Consider the following 21,662-nt stretch of genomic DNA (forward strand, 5'->3'; position numbering starts at 1 on the left):
CTGTTGTACATATTCATGTTATCAACAAGGTGCAGGCATGAAGATCAAGAGGAGACATTTTTGCCTCATCACCCTGCAGCTGTGCAATAAAGTCATCCGTCCCCCCCCCCCCCCTAAAATTGACAGAGGAGCAGTGCTGCAATCAGAAGCCCACGATGGTAAGTTTGTGCTGGGACTGAAGTGACACAGTTGGGGGACTGGAGCGATACAAAGGGGAGCTGCCTGGAGTGACTCAAGGAGCAAGCTGGAGTGACAACGGGGAGAGCTTCCTGGAGTGACACAAGCGGGAGCTCTCTGGAGGGATACAAGTTGAGAGCTGGAGTGACACAGGGCAAGGCTGGAGTGATGCCAAGGAAGAGCTGGAGAGACACCAGGGAAGAGCTGGAGTAATGCAAAAGAAAAGCTGGAGTAATATTGGAGGGAGATCTGGAGTGACACAAAAAGGGAACTACCTGGAGTGACATAAGTTCTGTACAACAGGAATAAGAAAACTATATTTATGCTAAGTGCACACAACAGGAAGGAAGAAGCTGTGCACTTTGTGGGCACAAGAGATGAACATTTGCTCCAACTATGTACAAGAGAGGAAGATTTATTCTAGGCAGGGCTACCAAAAGTCATCTTGGGCACCTATTTTCTACTGCATCACACTTTGTACAACCTAAGTTATCCTTTCTTTCTCTCTCTCTATGCATACCTCCAAACTGTTCCACTGGGCCACAGTGTCCTACGGGCTTTTTTTTTTTTTTTTGGGGGGGGGGGGGGGGGGGTTACTGCTGATCGATGTACACAGCATCTTTACACAGTGCAGGGAGAGCCTTGGGGTAGCCCCTCCCCCCACAGTGGGGCAGCCCCCCCCCTTCCACAATGATGACCCCCTTTTGGCAAGGCCTTGCCCCCTTTTGGCCGGGCTCCAGGGGTCCAGAATCCACTGTCACCAATGTGCATATGTGGTAGCCCTATAGGTTGATAGCATATATGCTGCAATTAGGAACTTTTATATTAATAATTTCCAAGATCAGTAGTGTCCATTTTCTATCTTACTATTAATGATTAATATGCTTTAATACTTTTCTGATTTACTAGTAAAATGGACCTTGGACCGCCACAACTACACTTACCTGGGCTGCAACATCCTTCTCACTTTGGGGGGGGGGGGGGGGGGGCCAGAGGTGCACCCCAGACTCATGTCCCTCTTATAATATGTCATTCTCAATGATTATTTAGAATTCTAATGCTCAAACATTTTCTTCAACACTTTACAGTTATTATGTTTTAGACACCAAGGGGCATATTCATGATCACCTTCTCAAACCCAGTCCTTAAGGCACCCCAATGATCCAGATTTTAAGTATATCCATGCTTGGCCACAGGTAACTTAATTAGTATCGCAGTCAATTTGATTTATCCATCTTTGCTGAACCATAGATATACCTAAAACCTGGACCATTGGGATGCCTTGAGAACCTGTGACTAAACTTCCTTTTTTTTGCTTTTACAATTTTTTTTGGAGTTTAAAAGTGAAACTATTCATCATGCTGAGATGGAATCTGAAAAGACCCCTTCCGGCTGTGTCCTCTTACCTGTAGTAGCTCTCCCCCGGCTTCCAAGCAGTCCTCCTGTGAGGAGGGGAGGGGAGGCAAGGGAGACGTGACAACAGAGGCGGCAGGAGACAGACACCAGTGTCTGTGGAGGTGGGCTGCATATTTTAGCAGGTGATGGTGGGGAAGGGGGCACAGGTTCCGGAAGATGCTCCAACTCTGCGGCGGTGGGTGGAAGGGTGGTTCGGCTGGACAGATACCGGCATAATTGGTGGTGGTGAAGGGGGGGGGGGGGGGGCTTCGGTCTTTTCAAAGTCTGTCTCCAAGCTGTGCATGCTGCAAGTCGTAGAAGACTGCAGCAGCAGGAGAAAAGTGCCCCATGTCTGAAAAGCTGTCTCCGCAAAAGAAGCAGCTTTTTGGAAGTGATCACTATAGCAGGGAGGCATAGTGAATTGTGAAAAAAATGTGAAATGAAAGTAGGAGAATTGAAAAAGAAAGTTTCTCATTTCACAATTTTATTATGATTAATATGCCCCCAGGGGTTATATTTACGGGATGCAGTCAATATACTGGCTGTCGGGATCCTGGCTTTCAGGAGACCGATGCCAGCATTTTGCCGACAAAAGGAATTCCGTCACCCGCCTGGTATTCCCACCAACCGAGTGGGAATACAACCTGTGGCGAGCGCAGCGAGGGGATTTGCAGCATCTTTTTTTGAGTCTATTGAAATACGACTGCTATATCCATCGTGATTTAGAGTCTAAGGGGTCTATTTACTAAGCCTTGAATTTAGATAAAGTGGACAGAGATAAAGTACCCCTCGGCGGGTGATACCCGGGTGCGACCCACGCCCCTGTCATGATGCCACTAGTCCCCACTTCCATAGGGATTCCAGCCCTGAGCTGACCAATCAAGGGCTGGCTGCCATTATGGCAGGAGGCCCCATGTTCCTAGTCTGCAGTCTCATAAACATTGGGTGAACAAATGTGTATTCACAAGTTCATATAAAAAATCTGTAAAATAGTGTTTTAATCACTTTTAGTAACCAATGTAATATATGCTCACGCATGCAGTACAACTCAAATGCAATGCACATATATTCATAAGCCAGATAACAAAATGTACCTAAAACTAAAGCTGTGTACACACTAGACAATATTCAAGAGACACGATAGTCATCCCGTTTTCATTGAGCTCCAGACCAAATAACATAATGCATACAGACCGTGAAAGATTTCAAACAACCTAACACTATATCTGGCATCATTTAGCAGATCTGAAGAGGCGACAAATGACACACGGGAGTGTGCGATAGAATGTACATACTCGACAATGTGGATGATTTGTTGTTTCGATTCGGCTCAAAACAATACATCATACAATATATCATCTATTGTGCACCCAGCTTTGCCCTCAAAGGTTGGAACTATGTAAAGTTATATTTTTAGCCTTTCTTTATAAATGGGGTTCTCTATTATTCTGCCATAAAGCGCATCCACTGTATTTAACAGTGATCAGATTGCAGAAGATCAGTGGCGTAAATTCGTCCCAGTTGCCCGGAGGCAAGATAAATATTGGTGCCCCCCTATTTCCTATAATAAGATAAATATATGTATGTATGTGTGTGTGTGTGTGTGTGTGTGTGTGTGTGTGTGTGTGTGTGTGTGTGTGTGTGTGTGTGTGTGTGTGTGTGTGTGTGTGGTGTTCTGAAAAAAATGTATATACTGTATTTATACATTTGTCTTTTATTTTAAATCACATATTTCTTAGCAGTCATACCCAGGATTAGAACCCATGACCTGTTACACTAACAGCAGACACTTTACTGATGGAGTTATTTGCTCCTGTAGAGGAAGCATGAGAATTCTAACTATATGAAGTTATGTGTAATTGTCAGAGAAGTATCTTCATATAGTTAAAATTCTCATATTTCCTATACAGGAGCAAACAGCTTCATCAGTAAGGTGTCTGCTTCCAGTGTAATAGGTTGTGGTTTCTAATCCTGGGTGTGACACTTGTAAAATGTGTATATTCGGTATAATAAAGAGGGTGTGACTTGTAAGGTGCAGGAACCAGTGAGGAAGTCAGCCACTGAAAATACAGCGGCAGCCATCAATTAACTTAATTCAATGGTGTCACAGAATGGGCGGAGAGGTGCCCCCCCTCAGAGCAGAAGCCCGGCGGCAGATGACTCCATTGCCTCCCAGAGTTCTGCCTCTGCAGAAGATATGAATGTAGGCAATGTGAAGACTAGGCAGGTGGCACATTAGTGGACAAAGCCACAGCTTCCTTTGATCTCATGTACAGAATGCTGAAGGACCATCAGCAAACTCAACTGCACTCTTACAATTGTTATGACGATGATGATACAGAGATTTTTCTGGTAACAGGGTCATTACTTACGTTCATATTTGGTATTGTACAAAGCGAAGCCAAGGATTTGCGATCACGAGTGTCAAATCTACCATCGGTCAGTACCACTGCTACTTTGTGCGTAAGTATTGATTCCTCAAAAGCTTGTTTGGCAAATTCTAGTGCCTCACCGGTGTAAGTTCCCCCTGCCATCCAGTGCATGTTCTTCACAGCACTGAAATTAAAGAGAGAATTAAAACTGGTAAAGGGCAATTAAATACAAAACATTTTACATAACAAGCATAAAACATACATTCATTTTATTTAATAAACATCTGTGTTGAGAAATAAGACATACAGAAGGAAAAGTATCTGTCTCTACAAGCAGATTAAAATTCCCCATAATAATTTAGGGCCCTATTTATCACAATCTAAATTTTTAATATGGAAGTGTTAAATAATTTTTGCCTAAATTTGCAAGGTTAACATGTAAATTGTCATGTTTACTATGTTTCTCTTTCAGGAGACAGATCGTTGCCAGCGATTAGTTGCGTAACAGCTTACACAATCTCTCTGCCTTCAGGTTCTGGGCCTCCACGCGTACTGTGCATGCACAGAGTCATCGGTGGCCGGGATCAGTATTAAACGCCGGCGTACGGAATGCCGGATGTCAGTATACTGACATCGGCATTCCGCCTGCCAGAATGCTGGCAGCGGGGCGATTGTATAGAGGCCCCTTACAGGCTTGCTGTGCCCACCACACTGCGGGCATGGCTCGCTTTGCTCACCACAGGTTATATTCTCCCTCAGAAGGGAGAATCACCTACCTCACTGGTGTTCCTGCGGCAGGATTGTGCCCCTGTCGGGATAACTGCGTTGGTATTGCGATCGTGGTGTCCCGATGGTTGGTATGTCAACTGCATACCCAGGGGCAAACAAAGAGGAATCCAGAGGAGTCCTCTCCATAAAATGTGTGCTACAGTAGCCCATAGGCTACTATAGGCTGATGCCTGTTTCAGATGGCATTAGTTGACAGGGCAAAGGTCAGGAATGTGAAGTTTAATAAATCGAACAGAATAGCAGCCCCCATGGAGACCTATAGGGGCTGCTTTGTGGTCAGAAACAAAGAGACTGCAACAGATATGTGCCACGGTCGCTCCATGTTAATTTCTGGGGATAATTAATATTTGTGGGAATATTTGCAGGTTGTGCTTTATCACATAGGTATATTAATTAATTAGTTGGTTATTAGTACAGTAACCGGAGGTTAGGTGGTAGTCAGGGTCATCAACAGTACACCCTAACTGGTTTCTCCATCAGGAAACTGTTAGGGTGTCCTGTTGATGACCCTGACTACCACCTGCCATCCTTTATACCTCCCCATTACTGCAAGAGAAAATATTGGTAATGGAGGTCCTGCATAGGCAACTACTATTGTGACCAACGATACCAGATTTGAGGCACTGATAGAGGAGAGACTGGACACAGAGAAACATCTTTTGCAAGCAGACTGCAGCTGGGGATATGAGTATATGACTGGAATGGAGCACTTGTTAAGCATCTAACTGGGTGTTTGCTCTTTCTTCCAGTGTGATAAGCAGTTGCTTTGATCCAGTTCCATATATGGAAAGACCACTAACAAAGATTGTTTCTGATACTCAGTGGATAACAGCAATACTATGGAAGCGGTGAGATTAATACACTACAAAACTTAAGCCAGCTATATGTGTATGTGCCGGACTGCAATTAAATTAAACTTGCCTACTCTCCCGGAATGGCCGGGACGCTCCCGAAAATCAGGTGGCCCTCCTGGCTCCCCAGAAGAACAGTTTCCTAATATTATAGGTACCCTCCTGTGCGACCACCCACTTAGTGAGTAAATTGGGCGGTCCGGGCAGTCGATCACGCAATTTTCGATGAATTGCGCAATCATAGCCATGCCCCCTGCAGTATAATGCCGGTAATGCCCCCTCATCGCATCATACCTCTGTCCCACCCCCCCTGCTGAGCCGACCTGGCTGCTCTCTCCCTGAGAGAGCAACCAGGATGTCAGCAACTATGGCTAAAATCACTGGGCTGGATCATGGCTCTGGGGTGTTTCTAAAACGGATTACACTGTGGTATTCAAAAAGGGCCATTAATTGATATATGCTTATATATGGTCAATTTTATTATGATTGTATTTTAACGAACAGTATTTGTGAATTCATTTGAATTGTGACCTTTTATGCATGTCATGGTTGATATATATATATATATATATATATATATATATATATATATATATATATATATATATATATATATATATATATATATATGTTTTTATGATGAATTGCACTCCTAGTGGTGAAGTATTATATACTGTATGCCAGGGCCGTAACTACGTGTGTGCCAAGTGGGCTTGGCACACAGCGCAGTTGCCCTGAGGGCGCACGGCCAGCGACATGTAATTAATCAAATTGACTCATTACATACCGCCTCTGCTGTGTGCCGTGCGCCGCACTGTGGAGGGAGAAGTCTGCAGCGCCGGGCAGGTGAGGAGGAGGAGGGAGGGGGAGCAGGGAGCCGCAGCAGCGCTATTTCATTGGTAGTAAGCGCCGCTGCAGCATCCCCCTCTCCTTCCGTATTGGCTGCCCGGCGCTGCTGTGGATGCTGGGATGCGGTTCCTCCATCCCAGCATCCACTGCAGCGCCAGGCAGCCAATACGGAAGGAGAGGGGGATGCTGCAGCGGCGCTTACTACCAATGACATAGCACTGCTGCGGCTCCAGTCCCCAGGCTCCCTCCTCCTCCTTCTCATCTGCCTGCACCGAGGGAGCTGCACAAGGAGCCTGACTGCCAGCGGGGAGATGGTAAGTATGTATCTCTCTTTCTCTCTCTCTCTCTCTTTCTCTCTCAGGGGGACACCATCTGCCATAATGTGTAAAAAGGGGGCCTGGCTGCCGCAATGTGTAAAAAGGGGGCCTTGTGCCACAATGTCTAAAAAGGGGGACTGGCTGCCGCAATGTGTAAAATGAGGACTGGCTGCCGCAATGTGTAAAAAGGGGGACTGGCTGCCGCAATGTGTAAAAAGGGGGCCTGGCTGCCGCAATGTGTAAAAAGGGGGCCTGGCTGCCGCAATGTGTAAAAAGGGGGACTGGCTGCCGCAATGTGTAAAATGGGGACTGGCTGCCACAATGTGTAAAAAGGGGGACTGGCTGCCGCAATGTGTAAAAAGGGGGACTGGCTGCCGTAATGTGTAAAAAGGGGGACTGGCTGCCGCAATGTGTAAAAAGGGGGACACCGTCTGCCGTAATGTGTAAAAACAGGGACGCTGTCTGCTGTAATGTGTAAAAAGGGGACGCTGTCTGCCGTAATGTTAAAAAAGGGGACACTGTCTGCTGTAATGTGTAAAAAAGGGGACGCTGTCTGCCGCAATGTGTAAAAAATGGGGACTGGCTGCCGCAATGTGTTAAAAGGGAGACTGTCTGCTGTAATGTGTAAAAAGGGGGACGCGGTCTGCTGTAATGTATAAAAGGGGCTCTACCTGGTGTAGTGGCGCTATTGTGCAGCGTAATTTGAATAATGTAGACTACTGTGCACCGTAGTATGAATTGCTATTATTTTGTGGCCACGCCCCTTCCCACGAAGCCACGCCCCTATACATTTTTCACGCGCCTGCGCCGCGCACTGCCCCTATCTTACATGGGGGGCGCCACTGTCGTTTCTTGCACACAGCACTAAAATGCCTAGTTACGGCACTGCTGTATGCTTCTCCTTTCTATTTAGTTCATTTGTTGGTAATCCAGTACAGGTATTACCTTGTGGAACAGCAATTACTTATTAATATCTCTCAGGACTGAGTTTAAATAACATTGCTTCGAGTCATTTATGTTCTTTAAATATCATAAATAGCCTTTGTGATGTCACTCAGCTTTGGTAAAAAAATAAAAAAGTCACTGGCATAAATTTGTCAGTTGTCAGCTGAACAGTTCCTGCTGATACGATTTCTCACATGGTAAGAGGCTGTAACCTTTTTTTAGACTAATTTTAGAAAGTTAGATCGACAGACACATATAGTAGATAAATAGCACTTGTAAAATGCAGGCAGGTTGTGTTTTCACCTCAGTAGGCTGATCATGTGACTGGCTGACATCATAAACACCCTTTGTGATGTTGCTTAGCTTTGGAATAAAAGTCTTTGATTATTATAGTACTGACCGTTATCATCTGTGTCTGGAGATATGACATCTGACAGCATAAGGTAAGCTTTTTTTTTGTTTTACTTAAATGTTATGTGAAAATTAGTGATGAGCGGGTTCGGTTTTACTCGGTTTTACTCGGTTCTCAAATCCGAACTTTTTGGGCTATCCAAAACACGTAACATCCGTGAGCCAATAAGATGCCGTTTTGAGATCCGAGTAAAACCGAACCCGCTCATCACTAGTGAAAATAATGTTAGATGGACAGGGATCGATAAATATATAGATAGATAGGTATCAGAGGTGAAAAGCTTGCAAGTTGAACTTTATTATAGTATGTCAGTAGGCTGATTATTTATTTGCTGAGTAACATCATAAAAGCCTTTGGGGGACATGTACTAAGCCAGAGGTTCTCAAACTCGGTCCTCGGGAGCACACACAGTGCATGTTTTGCAGGTCTCCTCACAGAATCGCAAGTGAAATAATTAGCTCCACCTGTGGACCTTTTAAAATGTGTCAGTAAGTAATTAATACACCTGTGCACCTGCTGGGTTACCTGCAAAACATGCACTGTGTGGGGTCCTGAGGACCGAGTTTGAGAACCTCTGTACTAAGCAGTGATAAAAGTGGAGAAGTGAGTCAGTGGAGAAGCTGCCCATGGCAACCAATCAGCACTGAAGTAACATCTATAATTTGCATACTATAAAATTATACAGAGCTGCTGATTGGTTGATGGGGCAACTTCTCCACTGGCTCACTTCTCCGTTCTTATCACTGCTTAGTAAATGTCCCCCTTTGTTATATCACTCAGTTTTGGTAAAAACAAGTCAGTGCTTGTTATAGAACTACCAGTTATAAGCTGTACCTGCTAATATGACTAAGCTAATTTTAACCTACATTTTATAAAGATAAATAGATCAATAGATGCATAGATAGATAGATAGATAGATAGATAGATAGATAGATAGATATCCTTGTGCATCTATGCCTATTTCCCTATAGATTGTAAGTTTGCGAGCAGGGCCTTCCTACCTCTATGTCTGTCTGTTTTTACCCAGTTTTGTTCTATTACTGTTGTTCTAATTGTAAAGTGCAACGGTATATGCTGCACTATATAAGAAACTGTTTATAAATAAATAGACAGATAAATAAATTCCTTTGCAGGCAGGATGTCCCTCACGTGGATCGTTCATACAGGTTATATCATACAACTAGACTAGTGCCCGTTCTCCCATGTATGCATTGGGCCCATGTATGGCTTACCTCCCAGTGTAACCTCCGTAGTGCGTCCAACATGGCTGCCTCATCTGGTACGCTTGTGGATGGGATGAAAATACATGGACCTGATAATTTTGTTGGTACCCTACTCTGAGCGTTAAGATGCGGCAATCACCCCCATTTTGTGTCATCTCTTCTAGGGGTGGACTATACACACAGTATACCCAAGATGGCTGCCGCACCTGGTACCCTGTGAGGGTGGAATACACAGCCCCTGGAAGTTATTACCCAAAATGCCTACACCAGTCCTGCATTATGATTACTCATAATGCATTCTAGGTTTTCATTTTTATGTCTGTGTGGCATAGTTGCCTACCCTCCCTCATTCTGCAGGAGACTCCCTGAAATAGTAGGAATCTCCCTCACTCCCTGAATGGTCCCTCAATCTTCCTGAAAAAAAAAACATCTCATAGATACATATACATTAAAATGGTGTTATCAGTGCCATTTCCCTATATTGGTTATAAGGCACAATGATCCTTATGGCTACATGCGTTTTAAAGGTTTCTTGTGGCCACTTACAGTATATGGAATCTCTTGTAAAACACAATACACAAACAAATCCTGCAAAATATAAAAGTCTTTTCTTCAACAAGTAGATCTTACTAACTTTGGGGCTCATTTACATTTGGATGTAAGTAATTTTTATGACACGCCTCTCCGATGTAGCAATACGCGCCCGCGCTGATAGGTGTTACTTTTACAATCTCCCTGAAATACTTTTTCAAAAGTAGCCAAGTATGCCGTGTGGCCTGTGTATTGCTGTATTAAGTTTCTGTATTATGTTTATTGTTTTGATGTCTGTAAAGCGCCTTGAGTTCTGTTTGGAGAAAGAGCACTATATAAATAAAATTATTATTAAATAGATATGACTTGGAAATGCAGGCAAGTTCTAAGTCAAAATAAGCAATTAATATACTAAGCAATGTTATGTTTAACAATTTCTAAAAAAAATTATTTTAACAATTTCTCAAGTTTTGAGGTTTTTTTTTTATAATATAGCTTTGTAATTGTACAATAACACATTAATAAAGATGAGACAAAACAGCACAAAACAAGATTAAGGTAGAAAAGTTGAGAAGATGGAAAAAGAGCTGGTACAAATATTGCCCTGGTCTAAAACATTAACATGCAGAGTAATTTAAAAGATTATAGAAAATTTGTGATATATTGAATATGGGAAGTCACCACCCGCTCCACTGTAACAAACAGCTCTGGATTTTGGACGTGGCTGTGAGACCAGCGGCTCTGGCGAATGACCCTTTAAGCGTGAAATCCATAGGCAAGGAGCAGAATTACATGATACATTTACATTAGTATCAGGTGTATAGAGCAAAACAGCTTAAGCAGAGATGATTTATCATAGGGATAAGAAATATGTGGCACACCTCCTTCACATCATTCCCTGCCACAGTTTTAGCATGCCCTAACACAGGGGTAGGCAACGTGTGGCACTCCAGCTGCTGTGGAACTGCATTTCCCAGCATGCCCTGCCACAGTTTTAGCATACATTAACAATAAAACTAATGCAGCAATGCTGGGATGTGTAGTTCCAGAACAGCTGGAGTACCACACATTGCCTACCCATAATTTAGCAAAAGGCGAATGTCGTATTGCTGGTGAAAGAAAACAAAGTTGCATTGACTTGGTACTAACGATGAAGGTGCTTAGAGATGGGTTATAATACCAGGATGCAACCTGCAATGGGTGTTTTAGAGCAACAGTTGAAAATTTGAGAGATGCGGTGATGGGGGCTGCATACAGGGCCTAATTCAGACATGATCGGTGCTGTGCGTTTTCGCACAGCAGGCGATCAGGTCTGAACTGCGCATGCAGTTTTAGCCCTGCAATCGCCTCTGCCTGATTGACAGAGGTGGTCACTGGGCGGGAGGGGGCGGGCCAGCGGCGTGTGGCTGCCATTTTAGGGGTGTGATTCGGGCAACGCAGGCGTGCCCAGATCATGCGGGGGGTGGGCCGTGGCGGCTGCGTGATGTCACATGCAGCCACTGCGACCCTCACAGCGTCGAGTATCTACCTACCAGCGTGCAGGAGCTGCGGTGGTAGGGAGCTACTCTTCAAGTACAAAAGCATCGCCGCTGTGTGATGCTTTTGTACTTGTGCGGTGGGGCAGGGCCTGACATGCGGGGCGGACTAGCTAGGTGTCCCCCCGCATATCTGTGTGACCGATCGTAGATGTGCTAAATTTAGCACATCTACGATCAGGTCTGATTTATGCCCACAGTTCTGATTTGTATTGTCTTTAAATTATGTTTGACACTGTCCATACTGAATAGACATTTATATAAGCTAGAGCCAAAAATTGCTATTTTAAAGCCATATATACTGTTTCATATTGCCCCACTGTTACAATATTATGGAGACACCACGTATGACAGACATTACCTCTTAAACTGGGACAGAGTTTTAATGTTGGGATCATCTGTAGAAAGAAGCTCTTGTTTACCTTCATGGCTGTACTGAATGATTCCTACACGAGTACCAGCTAGTTCATTAGTCTAGTAATAAAAACAACACAAAAAAAAGACATTATAGCACATTAAAAGTACATTGTTACAATTAGAGATGAGCGGGTTCGGTTCACAAAGAACCGAACCCACCTGAACATCCCATTCCCAGTCTGGAACCGAGTCCAGCTCGACACTTCCCACCAGACTCAGAAACCAGAACAAGGCAAAACACCATCATCCCGCTGTTGGATTCCATATAAACAGCCGCGTGTCTCCGCCATTTTCACCCCGGACTTGGAGAGTGAGGGAGACAGACCTCTGTCTCTCTGTGGGTGGTGGCATCAGGTAGGATTAATACAGAATTCAATTTAATACATAATACAGGTTGAACACGATGGGCATTTTGCCTCTTTTCAACCTAAATTACTATGTTACTATGTTACTATGATTAGTGTGTGCTCTGTATGGATGCTGCTGCAGTCACTGTGGTGTACCTGTGCTGTGTTAGGGTTGCTGTCCTGGCTGTCACTGGTGTTTCATGTGCTGTTACGGGTGCTACAGCTGTACATGGGTGTAGCTGTCCTCCTGAATGCTGTAAAATATAGGGGTGCTTCTGTTAAAACAACATTACTGCTGTAAAAATTCAGGGGTGCATTTGTTAAAAATTAAAAGCACACTGCGCCTGTATGCTGTAAACATATAGGGTTGCTGCTGTTAAAATAACATTACACTGACCATGTATGCTGTAAAAATTCAGGGGTGCAGTTGTTAAAAATTAAAAGCACACTGCTCCTGTATGCTGTAAAAATATAGGGGTGCTGCTGTTAAAATAATATTACACTGGCCCTGTATGCTGGAAAAATTCAGGGGTGCAGTTGTTAAAAATTAAAAGCACACTGCTCCTGTATGCTGTAAAAATATAGGGGTGCTGCTGTTAAAATAACATTACATTGGCCATGTATTCTGTAAAAATATAGGGGTGCTGCTGTTAAAATAAAATTACACTGGCCCTGTATGCTGTAAAACTTCAGGGGTGCAGCAAAATTAATTACACTGGCCCTGTCTTGTATGCTGTAAAAATTCAGGGGTGCTGTTAAAATAAAAATACACTGGTCCTGTATGATGTAAAAATACAGGGGTACAGTGAAAATCAATGTACACTGGCCTTGTCTTGTATGCTGTAAAATTACAGGGGTGTTGTGAAAATACAGGGGTGCTGGCATTGTCCGCAGTTGCGATGTCTAGGACTGACCTTCACAACACTGTATGGGAAGGGGAGGCTCCTACCACGATTTGCACACTCCCCGGAAAAGTTCTGGGAGGAGCACCGCCAGTCCCGTTGCTGATATCGAGATTGAGGATGTCACTGTACAAGTACACCAGGATGGGGAGGATATGGGTGTAGCTGGTGCTGTGGAGGAAGTTGACGATGAGGATTCTGATGGTGATGTGGTTTGTTTGAATAAGGCACCAGTGGAGACAGCTGTTGCCCATGGGATGAAAAAGCCCATGGTCATGCCTGGGCAAAATACCATAAAAGCCACCTCTTCGGTGTGGAATAATTTCTCCACAAATCCGGACAACAGGTGTCAAGCCATCTGCTGCCTTTGTCAATCCATAATAAGTAGGGGTAAGGACATTAACCACCTAGGAACATCCTCCCTTATACGTCATCTGCAGTGCATTCATCATAAATCATTGTCAAGTTCAGAAACTTTGGGTAAAAGCATAAGCAGTCCACTGACACCTAAATGATGTGGTTTGTTTGAATAGTATTTCTCTGTGAGGATGAGGATGTAAACACTGAAGGGGGAGGGGGGAATCTGAGGATGAGGATAACATCTTGCCACTGTAGAGCCAGTTTGTGCAAGGAGGGATTAATTGCTTCTTTTTTGGTGGGGGCCCAAACAAACCAATCATTTCAGCCACAGCTGTGTGGCAGACCCTATCGATGAAATGATTGGTTTGTTAAAGTGTGCATGTCCTGTTTATACAACATAAGGGTGGCACGTCTTTTCTTTGCCACATCATTCCAGGGGTTCTGCCCTATATGGGGTGCTGTCCCTCTGCCCTATCAGTCCAGGGGTGGTGCCCCACTGCCGTTTAAGTCCAGGGGTGCTGTTGCCTGTTGGCTGTGTAATTCTCCAGGGGTGCTGCCTATGCTCTATAAGTCCAGGGGTTCAGCCGTATAATTCCAGGGGTGCTGCTGTACTTGATCCTAGGTTTAAATGAAAGCCTAGAGCAGATATGAAACAAGCTTTAACATCACAAACAGATTTGTGAAAACTAGCCGCAAAGGTGCAAATGGAAATTGCTGAAGTGTTTTTAAATAAAGTAGGGAGAGACCACATTTGTGGCCAAAGTCAGTGTGTCTCAGAATAGACTGAATCATAATCCAGCGCAACTGCCAGAGAGGTAAAAGTAATATTTTCTGCCGGAGCATTAGAGAGAGGTTCTTCTCAATTATTTCATGTTAGGGACTCACTCAAATGAATGGCTCCAATTAGTCAACCTTAATTTTAATTTATTATTGATGTTCCATATTTTGGGATTATTTATTTAGAAGATGTGCATTTGTTGTACAGGGTTCATCTTTTCCTAAGGGCTGTGTAGGGTTATCGCAAGACCTTGCGGTGTTAGAAGAACAGAGTTTCAGTGATCTTGCATTGCATCAGCTTTCCATTGCACTGCAGTACTTGATGAGCCAGGAGCTCCTGTGAGGCACAAACTGAATAAGGCCCAGTATGGAGTCTCATGGTGGCTTACAGCCAGGAAGATGTCTGGCTTGCCAAGCTAAGGCATGCTGTGGACACAGAGGTTAGTATTGCTTCCTCCCACAGTCCTACTTATAGTATGAAATGAGTTTGGACTGTAGAGTGGTATACTCCACTAGGGCAGAGGCTCGATAATAAATAAAATTTACTGCACAGTCGTGCTTAGTACTTTACCGAACCCACCTGAACTCATCTTGCCCCATCCGGGGCTGCTGTGGGGGCTCAGGAGGGGCTGCTAAAACATCTAAGGGGCTGCTTTATTTAAAAATAAAATATGAATAAAATAAAGAAGACACACAGGTATGCTCACATGCGTGTAACTGGGACACACAGATATGCTCACATGCGTGTAACTCGGAGCTGTGAAAAACAAAAATAAGGCAACTGCCACAAAATATGTAAATAAAAATGTAATAAAACAATGGAAAAAAAAAGAAACCCACGAGATTTTCACAAAATAAGTCTCCAAACTCCGTGGAGGGGAAAATATCCAATCTTGATCCTGTGGTATACACTAGTTTATTTGCATCCCAGCATTAAATCCGAGATCATCTTAATCCCTGAAAATGGAGAAGGGGGTACAATTTTAGAGGCTTCGGCCCCTAGTTTTTCAGTTTGTCCAGTAATGTGGTAATTAATATTTATATATTTGCTTGGTTGAAGTCCCCTCTGTTCCACACCAATATAGGACTGGAGGTAAAAGTCTGTGTGTTGTTCCTGATTGCATGTGCCTCTCTAATTTTTAATCACATTCTTGACATTGTCCTCTTCCTCTAGCCTCTTCTCATAATGTGAAAAGTCATCAAATATGGAGGTGGTATGTTTGTAGCTAGCTATGATTTGGAGAACTTGGCAAGCTTTTTCTAGCGGGACCACCTGTTGCTGAAATGATGGGTTTATTAAACTGTGCATGTCCTGTTTAAACAACATAAGGTTGGGAGGGTCCAAGACAATTCCATCTTGCACCTCTTTTTTTCCCTTTGCATTATGTGCTCTTTGGGGCCTAGTTTTTAAAACTGCCATCCTGTCTGCCACTGCCGTGCCACTCCTAGATGGGCCAAGTGTTTGTGCCGCCCACTTGTGTCACTTAGCTTATTCATCCAGCTACCTCGTTGCACCACTTTTTTTTTCTTTGCATTGTGTGCTCTTTGGGGCCAATTTTTTAAAACTGCCATCCTGACTGCCACTGCAGTGCCACCCCTAGATGGGCCAGGTGCTTGTGCTGCACACTTGTGTCACTTAGCTTAGTCATCCAGCTACCTCGGTGCATCCTTTTGACCTAAAAACAATGTCGTGAGGTGTGAGGTGTTCAGAATAGACTGGAAATGAGTGTAAATGAATGTTATTGAGGTTAATAATACCGTAGGATCAAAGTTTTTTTTCCAAAAATCATTCAAAACCAAAACCCGAAAGGGTGGTTTTGGCAAAACCAATCCAGATCCAAAACCAAAACACAAAATCCGAAAAGTGTCCACCGCACATTTCCAATTACAATACATTATTAAATGCATACAATAGTAAGGTAGGTTAGATTATAATGCATTACAAAAACTAGACAAAGACAGAACATTGGGGGTAATTCCAAGTTGATCGCAGCAGGAATTTAGTTAGCAATTGAGCAAAACCATGTGCACTGCAGGGAAGGCAGATTTAACATGTGCAGAGAGAGTTAGATTTGGGTGGGGTGTGTTCAATCTGCAATCTAATTTGCAGTGTAAAAATAAAGCAGCCAGTATTTACCCTGCACAGAAATAAAATAACCCACACAAATCTAACTCTCTCTGCACATGTTAAATCTGCCTCCCCTGCAGTGCACATGGTTTTGCCCAATTCCAACTAAATTCCTGCTGCGATCAACTTGGAATTACCCCCATTATTTTGAACAACGTAATTAATGCAAATAATATTATATATATATATATATATATATATATATATATATATATATATATATATATATATATATATTCTACAAAGAGTAGAGTCTTAAATAGATCTGCAGTAGTATCAGCAAACACCACTAGATGTCCTTCTATAATCAGTGATGAACATAATTATTGCAATGTACTCTCCGCACTTGGATTTATTGTATAGGTTGTAACATCTAAACATAATAGGCTAGATGTAATAGGGTGCGATTTTTTAGGTGTCTAAACCCTATTACATCTAGCCTATTATGTTTAGATGTTACAACCTATACAATAAATCCAAGTATGGAGAGTACATTGCAATAATTATGTTCAAATCGCATGTTTGTAATTTGCGATTTTTTACTAAACATCGCATATGTAATAGGGTACAAATTTTAATGTTAAAACAGAATTCGCACGCGATTATTTGCGGATTTTAAGTAAAGGAAACATACGATTTTTAGTAATAAAAACATTCTGATTTTAGGTCGTGCTTTTATTACTTAGTCAGAAGCATGCACAGATCAGTGAGATCCGTGCATGCTTCTGTCTGTAAAAGTAAAGAAAGTGTTAAAAATATTTAAAAAAAAATGAAAGGCCGGTCCCCCCAAAGCATAACCAGCCTCGGGCTCTTTGAGCCGGTCCTGGTTGCAAAAATACAGGGAAAAAATTGATTGGGGGCTCCCTGTATTTAAACTACTCCAAGTACCAGCAAGCGAGGGAGTTCCACAACAAAGGACAATATTCTTTAGTTTTACACAATTTTGGCTATCTGCCCCCCATCCACTGCCCAGAGATGGGGGGGGGGGGGGGGGCGCGACACCCTCGGGCTTCACCCCTGGCCCTTGGGTGCTTAGAGGGGAGACACACCTTGATTTAAGGGGTCCACACTCCCCCAGGGAATACCGGCCAGGGGTGACTAGTTGAGGGGAGTGAAGCTTTGGCCGCAGGGACTTATATGAAAGTGTCCCCTGGCTGCAGCATCACCTCCCTGGCTAGTGGAGCCCGGTGCTGGTTTAAAAAATACGGGGTCCCCTACTTCTTTTGTCCCCCGTATTTTTAGAACCAGGAACAGTCCAAGAGCCCGGTGCTGTTTGTTTAAATACGGGGAACCCCCAATCAATTTTCCCCCTGTATTTTTGCATCCAGGAACGGGGCTGGTTATGCTTTTGGTTGGGGATGGGGGGTATGACCTGCACGTTGTATTTTTTTTATATTTTAACACTTTCTTTACTTTTATAGACAGAAGCATGCACGGATCTCACTGATCTGTGCATGCTTCTCCAAAAATCGCCAGTCTAAACCTGGTCTATTATTCTGGCGATTTTTGGTAAGGTTTTGCGTGCAAGTGAAAAAATCGCATCCTATTACTTTTGCGATTTTCATTGTTTTCAATGGGAAAACATCTGGATGCGATCTTTCACTTGTGATTTTTGGTATATGTTCAGAGCTTGCAATTTTTAACAAAATCGCAAGCTATTACATTTTCGATTTTCGGAAAATGTGCAAATTTGCTGTAAAAATTTTTCTGAAATTGCACCCTATTACATTTAGCCAATTATCTGAATATAATCTGTATGTAACTAAAACAACATGATTTTTCTGTAGCAGACCTAAAAATCAAACAGGTATGTTAGAGATAAAATCTAAATTAACAAATTCATTATTTATGTATTTTTTTAAAGATATTTTTGTAGAACATTTTTTTCCTTTGATCATTTGGAAAATCATTCCCTTTCTTGTGCAGGATAACTAACTGGGTTTCTTTCATTATAGTTTTAAATTATATTGCCACTTGGCTCATGGCACAAAATATTTCTGTTTTAATACCCTGATTTTGCACAATTAAAACTGATATAATTATAAACATAGTAATGATCATTTCTTGATAAGAAATATTATAAATATAATTGCTCTTTTCTGCTCCAAGATTGATGGCACCTTGATGTGGTCAGAGGCATAGAGTGGAGACATGACACCTGGAGCAGGGTCATGTCACGGTGCCCCCACCCACAACCACCACACATACATAAATACATATATAGATTCACACACATTTAGGCACATACATACATACATACATACATACATACATAAACACACATATACACAGATATATGCACATAAACATACACACATAAACACACACATATACACACACAGATATACACATACACACAGACATACATACATACATACATACAAAAACACACACATATACACACAGACATACATAAACACACATATACACAGATATGTGCACATATACATACACACATAAACACAAAAAAATACAGATACACAGACATATACACACAGACATACATAAACACACACATATACTCAAACATACTGTATACAAAGATATCTACACACAGACATACATAAGCACACACACACACACATATATACACACAGACATATACATGTATACACATAAACACACAAATATGCACACAAACATATACACATATTTACACATAAACACTCACATTTACACACACAAACACATATATACATACATACATATACACACACAGACATATATACATAAACATACAGTATACACAGACATAAACACACATATACACACACAGTATACACACATTAATTCTCACCAAGAAGAGGGCAGCAGCAGAGCAGCTCCTCATTCTAGCCTGGAGGGGCGGAGCTTCTATGTGATTGACCTCCATGATAGAGATGGCCATTGACCATTGAGGATTCAAAATCGATGGTCTATGACCGATGGTAACTACTTTTACCATCGATAGGGGAGAACCAGATGGTTTCCCACCATCGATGATAAAGAGCTATTACATTTTTTTTTCTCCAGGGTGTCAGGGACTCGGAGCATAGCTCCGCCCCCTGACACCCATGAAGCCACACCCCTGGGCCCTGATTGGCCCGTGGCTAGCTCAATACTAAAGTAATGGTGACCATCGATGTGCAAAACCATTGACGGATCCCTTACAGATTGTTTCACCATTGAGGTTATCCACCGATGGTACCATCAATGGATAACCCACCGATAGCCATCTCTACTCTGTGGGGAGAAGGAAAGCACTGAGGAAAGGGAAGGGGTGGCCACTGCACTGCCTGTATGTTTCATATCACCGAATGAAGGTTCTTCTGACAAGTCTCCAAACCTCCCCTCTTCCCTAACATCACACCGCACTGCACTGCGCTGCAATCAGTGACATGGAACATGCAGGCAGTGTGGTGGCCACCCCTTCCCTCTCTTCCAGTCATCTCATACCCCGAGATCTCAGCACTGTTACAGAGAGCCGGCGCCTTCTGTCCCCAGCGGCGCCTGGAGCTCGAGCTTCGCTTGTTCCACCTTCGCTACGCCCCTGGATGTGGTACAAAACGAATCTGTAGTAATTTTATATGTATAATGCTTGTATTCCAGGCTGTACAATAACCATCTTAAACACAGCTAACCAATGAGTAGTTTGTAGTGAAAATCAGATTTATGAAATACAGAAATCATGGCCCCCATTTATCAAGCCTTGGAGAGTAATACATTGCACGGTGATAAAGTACCAATCAATCAGCTCCTAACTTCCACGTCACAGGCTGTGTTTGAAAAATGACCGTTAGGATCTAGTTGGCTGGTACTTTATCACGGTATCCGGTCTCTAGGTCGACGAGACTTTGGTCGACAGCAAGTAGTTTGACATGGTTTCTAGGTCGACAGGGACTCTAGGTCGACATGTTCTAGGTAGACATGACAAAAAGTCGACAGTAGTTTTTAAAAAAAAATTCATTGTTTGAACTTTTTCATACTTTACGATCCACGTCGACTATAATTGGGAACCTGTGCCGAGCACAGCGGTAGCGGAGTGAGGCACCTTGCCCGAAGCATGGTGAGCAAAGCGAGCCATGCGAGGGGACATGGTGCACTAATTGGGGTTCCCCGTCACTTTACGATAAAAATGACACCAAAAAAAGTGAAAACACTCATGTCAACCTTACGTCATGTCGACCTAGTACATGTCGACCTAGTATCCCTTTCGACCTATAACCCATGTCGACCTACTTACTGTCGACCAATAGTGGTCAACCTAGACACTGTCGACCTAACTCTTGTCGACCCTCCATACCACCCACCTTTATCACAGTGCTATTTGTCACTCTCCAAGGCATGATAAATCTGGGCCCATATATCTTGTTGCTATAAATGCCATTACACAGAAAATAACTCCATTTTATGTGACATACTGTAGTTCTCATCGCTAGCTTTGATTTCCTTAATGCATACATATATTTATTATATATTTATTAATGTAAAGTATACCATTTTTCCACCTTGTTTGGTAATTTTAGAGGTCACACGGAGGACAAATTCCTTCTGCAGAATGAAGTTATTGAGTCCCACACTTTCAGAACTATCCAGAACAAATAACAACATGACTGGCCCACATGGGCATTCTGTTGAGAGACAGTAATATATTTAATATTCATTTACCAAAACACAGAATATCCAGTTCTTTAAACTGCTATAAAAATACGCAAATGCGGTAAAAAAATAATATATATATATACATATAAATTTGTATTTGAAAATAAGTTGCTCTTATAAAAATATTTTTTTCTAATTAAAAAAACAAACATTTCATTAAAACAAAATGTATTTATCGGTTTTATTTATTTCATAATTCTTACTTTCCAGAATGGTTTAACTATGGGGGTTAATATAATTATTTGTAACCCAGCTACCTTTATCATTCTGTACATGAGGTCATCAAAAAAAAACTATACACACTTGATTCAGACTCAGGTACAAGTATACCTTATGCTGTTCTATAATGATTTTTCTGATGCGGGGGACACTGGGCTCCACAACAATTAACATCGGGGTGTAGAGTAGAATCTTGATCTGAGGCACCAACAGGCTCAAAGCTTTGACTGTTCCCAAGATGCACAGCACCGCCTCCTCTATAATCCCTCCTCTGTGCACAGGAGCTCAGTTTGTAAGTTGGTGCCATGCTGTAAGCAGGCACGTAACAGGTGGGCTGCCTTTTGCAGCCTATTGATAGCTTGTTTGAAAGCGATTTACACCCTAACGGGGGCTGTGCATAGGCCAACCATTGCAGCGACATGGGCTGCTGAAGCTGTTGAGGCGTGGGCTCAGGAGGTTGAGGCGGAATTGCCTT

General features: G+C 42.7%; 1 protein-coding gene across 4 annotated transcripts in view; it reads right to left on the reverse strand.

Annotated features, from left to right (window-relative positions):
• LOC134927617 (collagen alpha-1(VI) chain-like) overlaps positions 1 to 20,831 on the reverse strand; it is a 37,240-nt gene extending 16,409 nt beyond the window's left edge. Inside the window, exons 1-3 of one of the 4 annotated variants that reach the window (XM_063922352.1) lie at positions 20,815 to 20,831; positions 11,819 to 11,870; positions 3,945 to 4,128 (exon numbers count right to left, since the gene is read on the reverse strand). In XM_063922352.1, coding sequence (XP_063778422.1) covers positions 3,945 to 4,115 — 171 coding nt within the window. In that variant the 5' untranslated portion in view covers positions 4,116 to 4,128; positions 11,819 to 11,870; positions 20,815 to 20,831. Of the gene's footprint in view, positions 1 to 3,944; positions 4,129 to 11,757; positions 11,871 to 12,316; positions 12,410 to 20,803 lie in introns of those variants that run through there. The other 3 variants (XM_063922351.1, XM_063922350.1, XM_063922349.1) reach the window with 3 other exon arrangements.
• Between the last annotated feature and the right edge of the window lie 831 nt (positions 20,832 to 21,662).

Source organism: Pseudophryne corroboree, chromosome 5, assembly GCF_028390025.1.
Source record: "Pseudophryne corroboree isolate aPseCor3 chromosome 5, aPseCor3.hap2, whole genome shotgun sequence".
Taxonomy (NCBI): Eukaryota; Metazoa; Chordata; class Amphibia; order Anura; family Myobatrachidae; genus Pseudophryne; species Pseudophryne corroboree.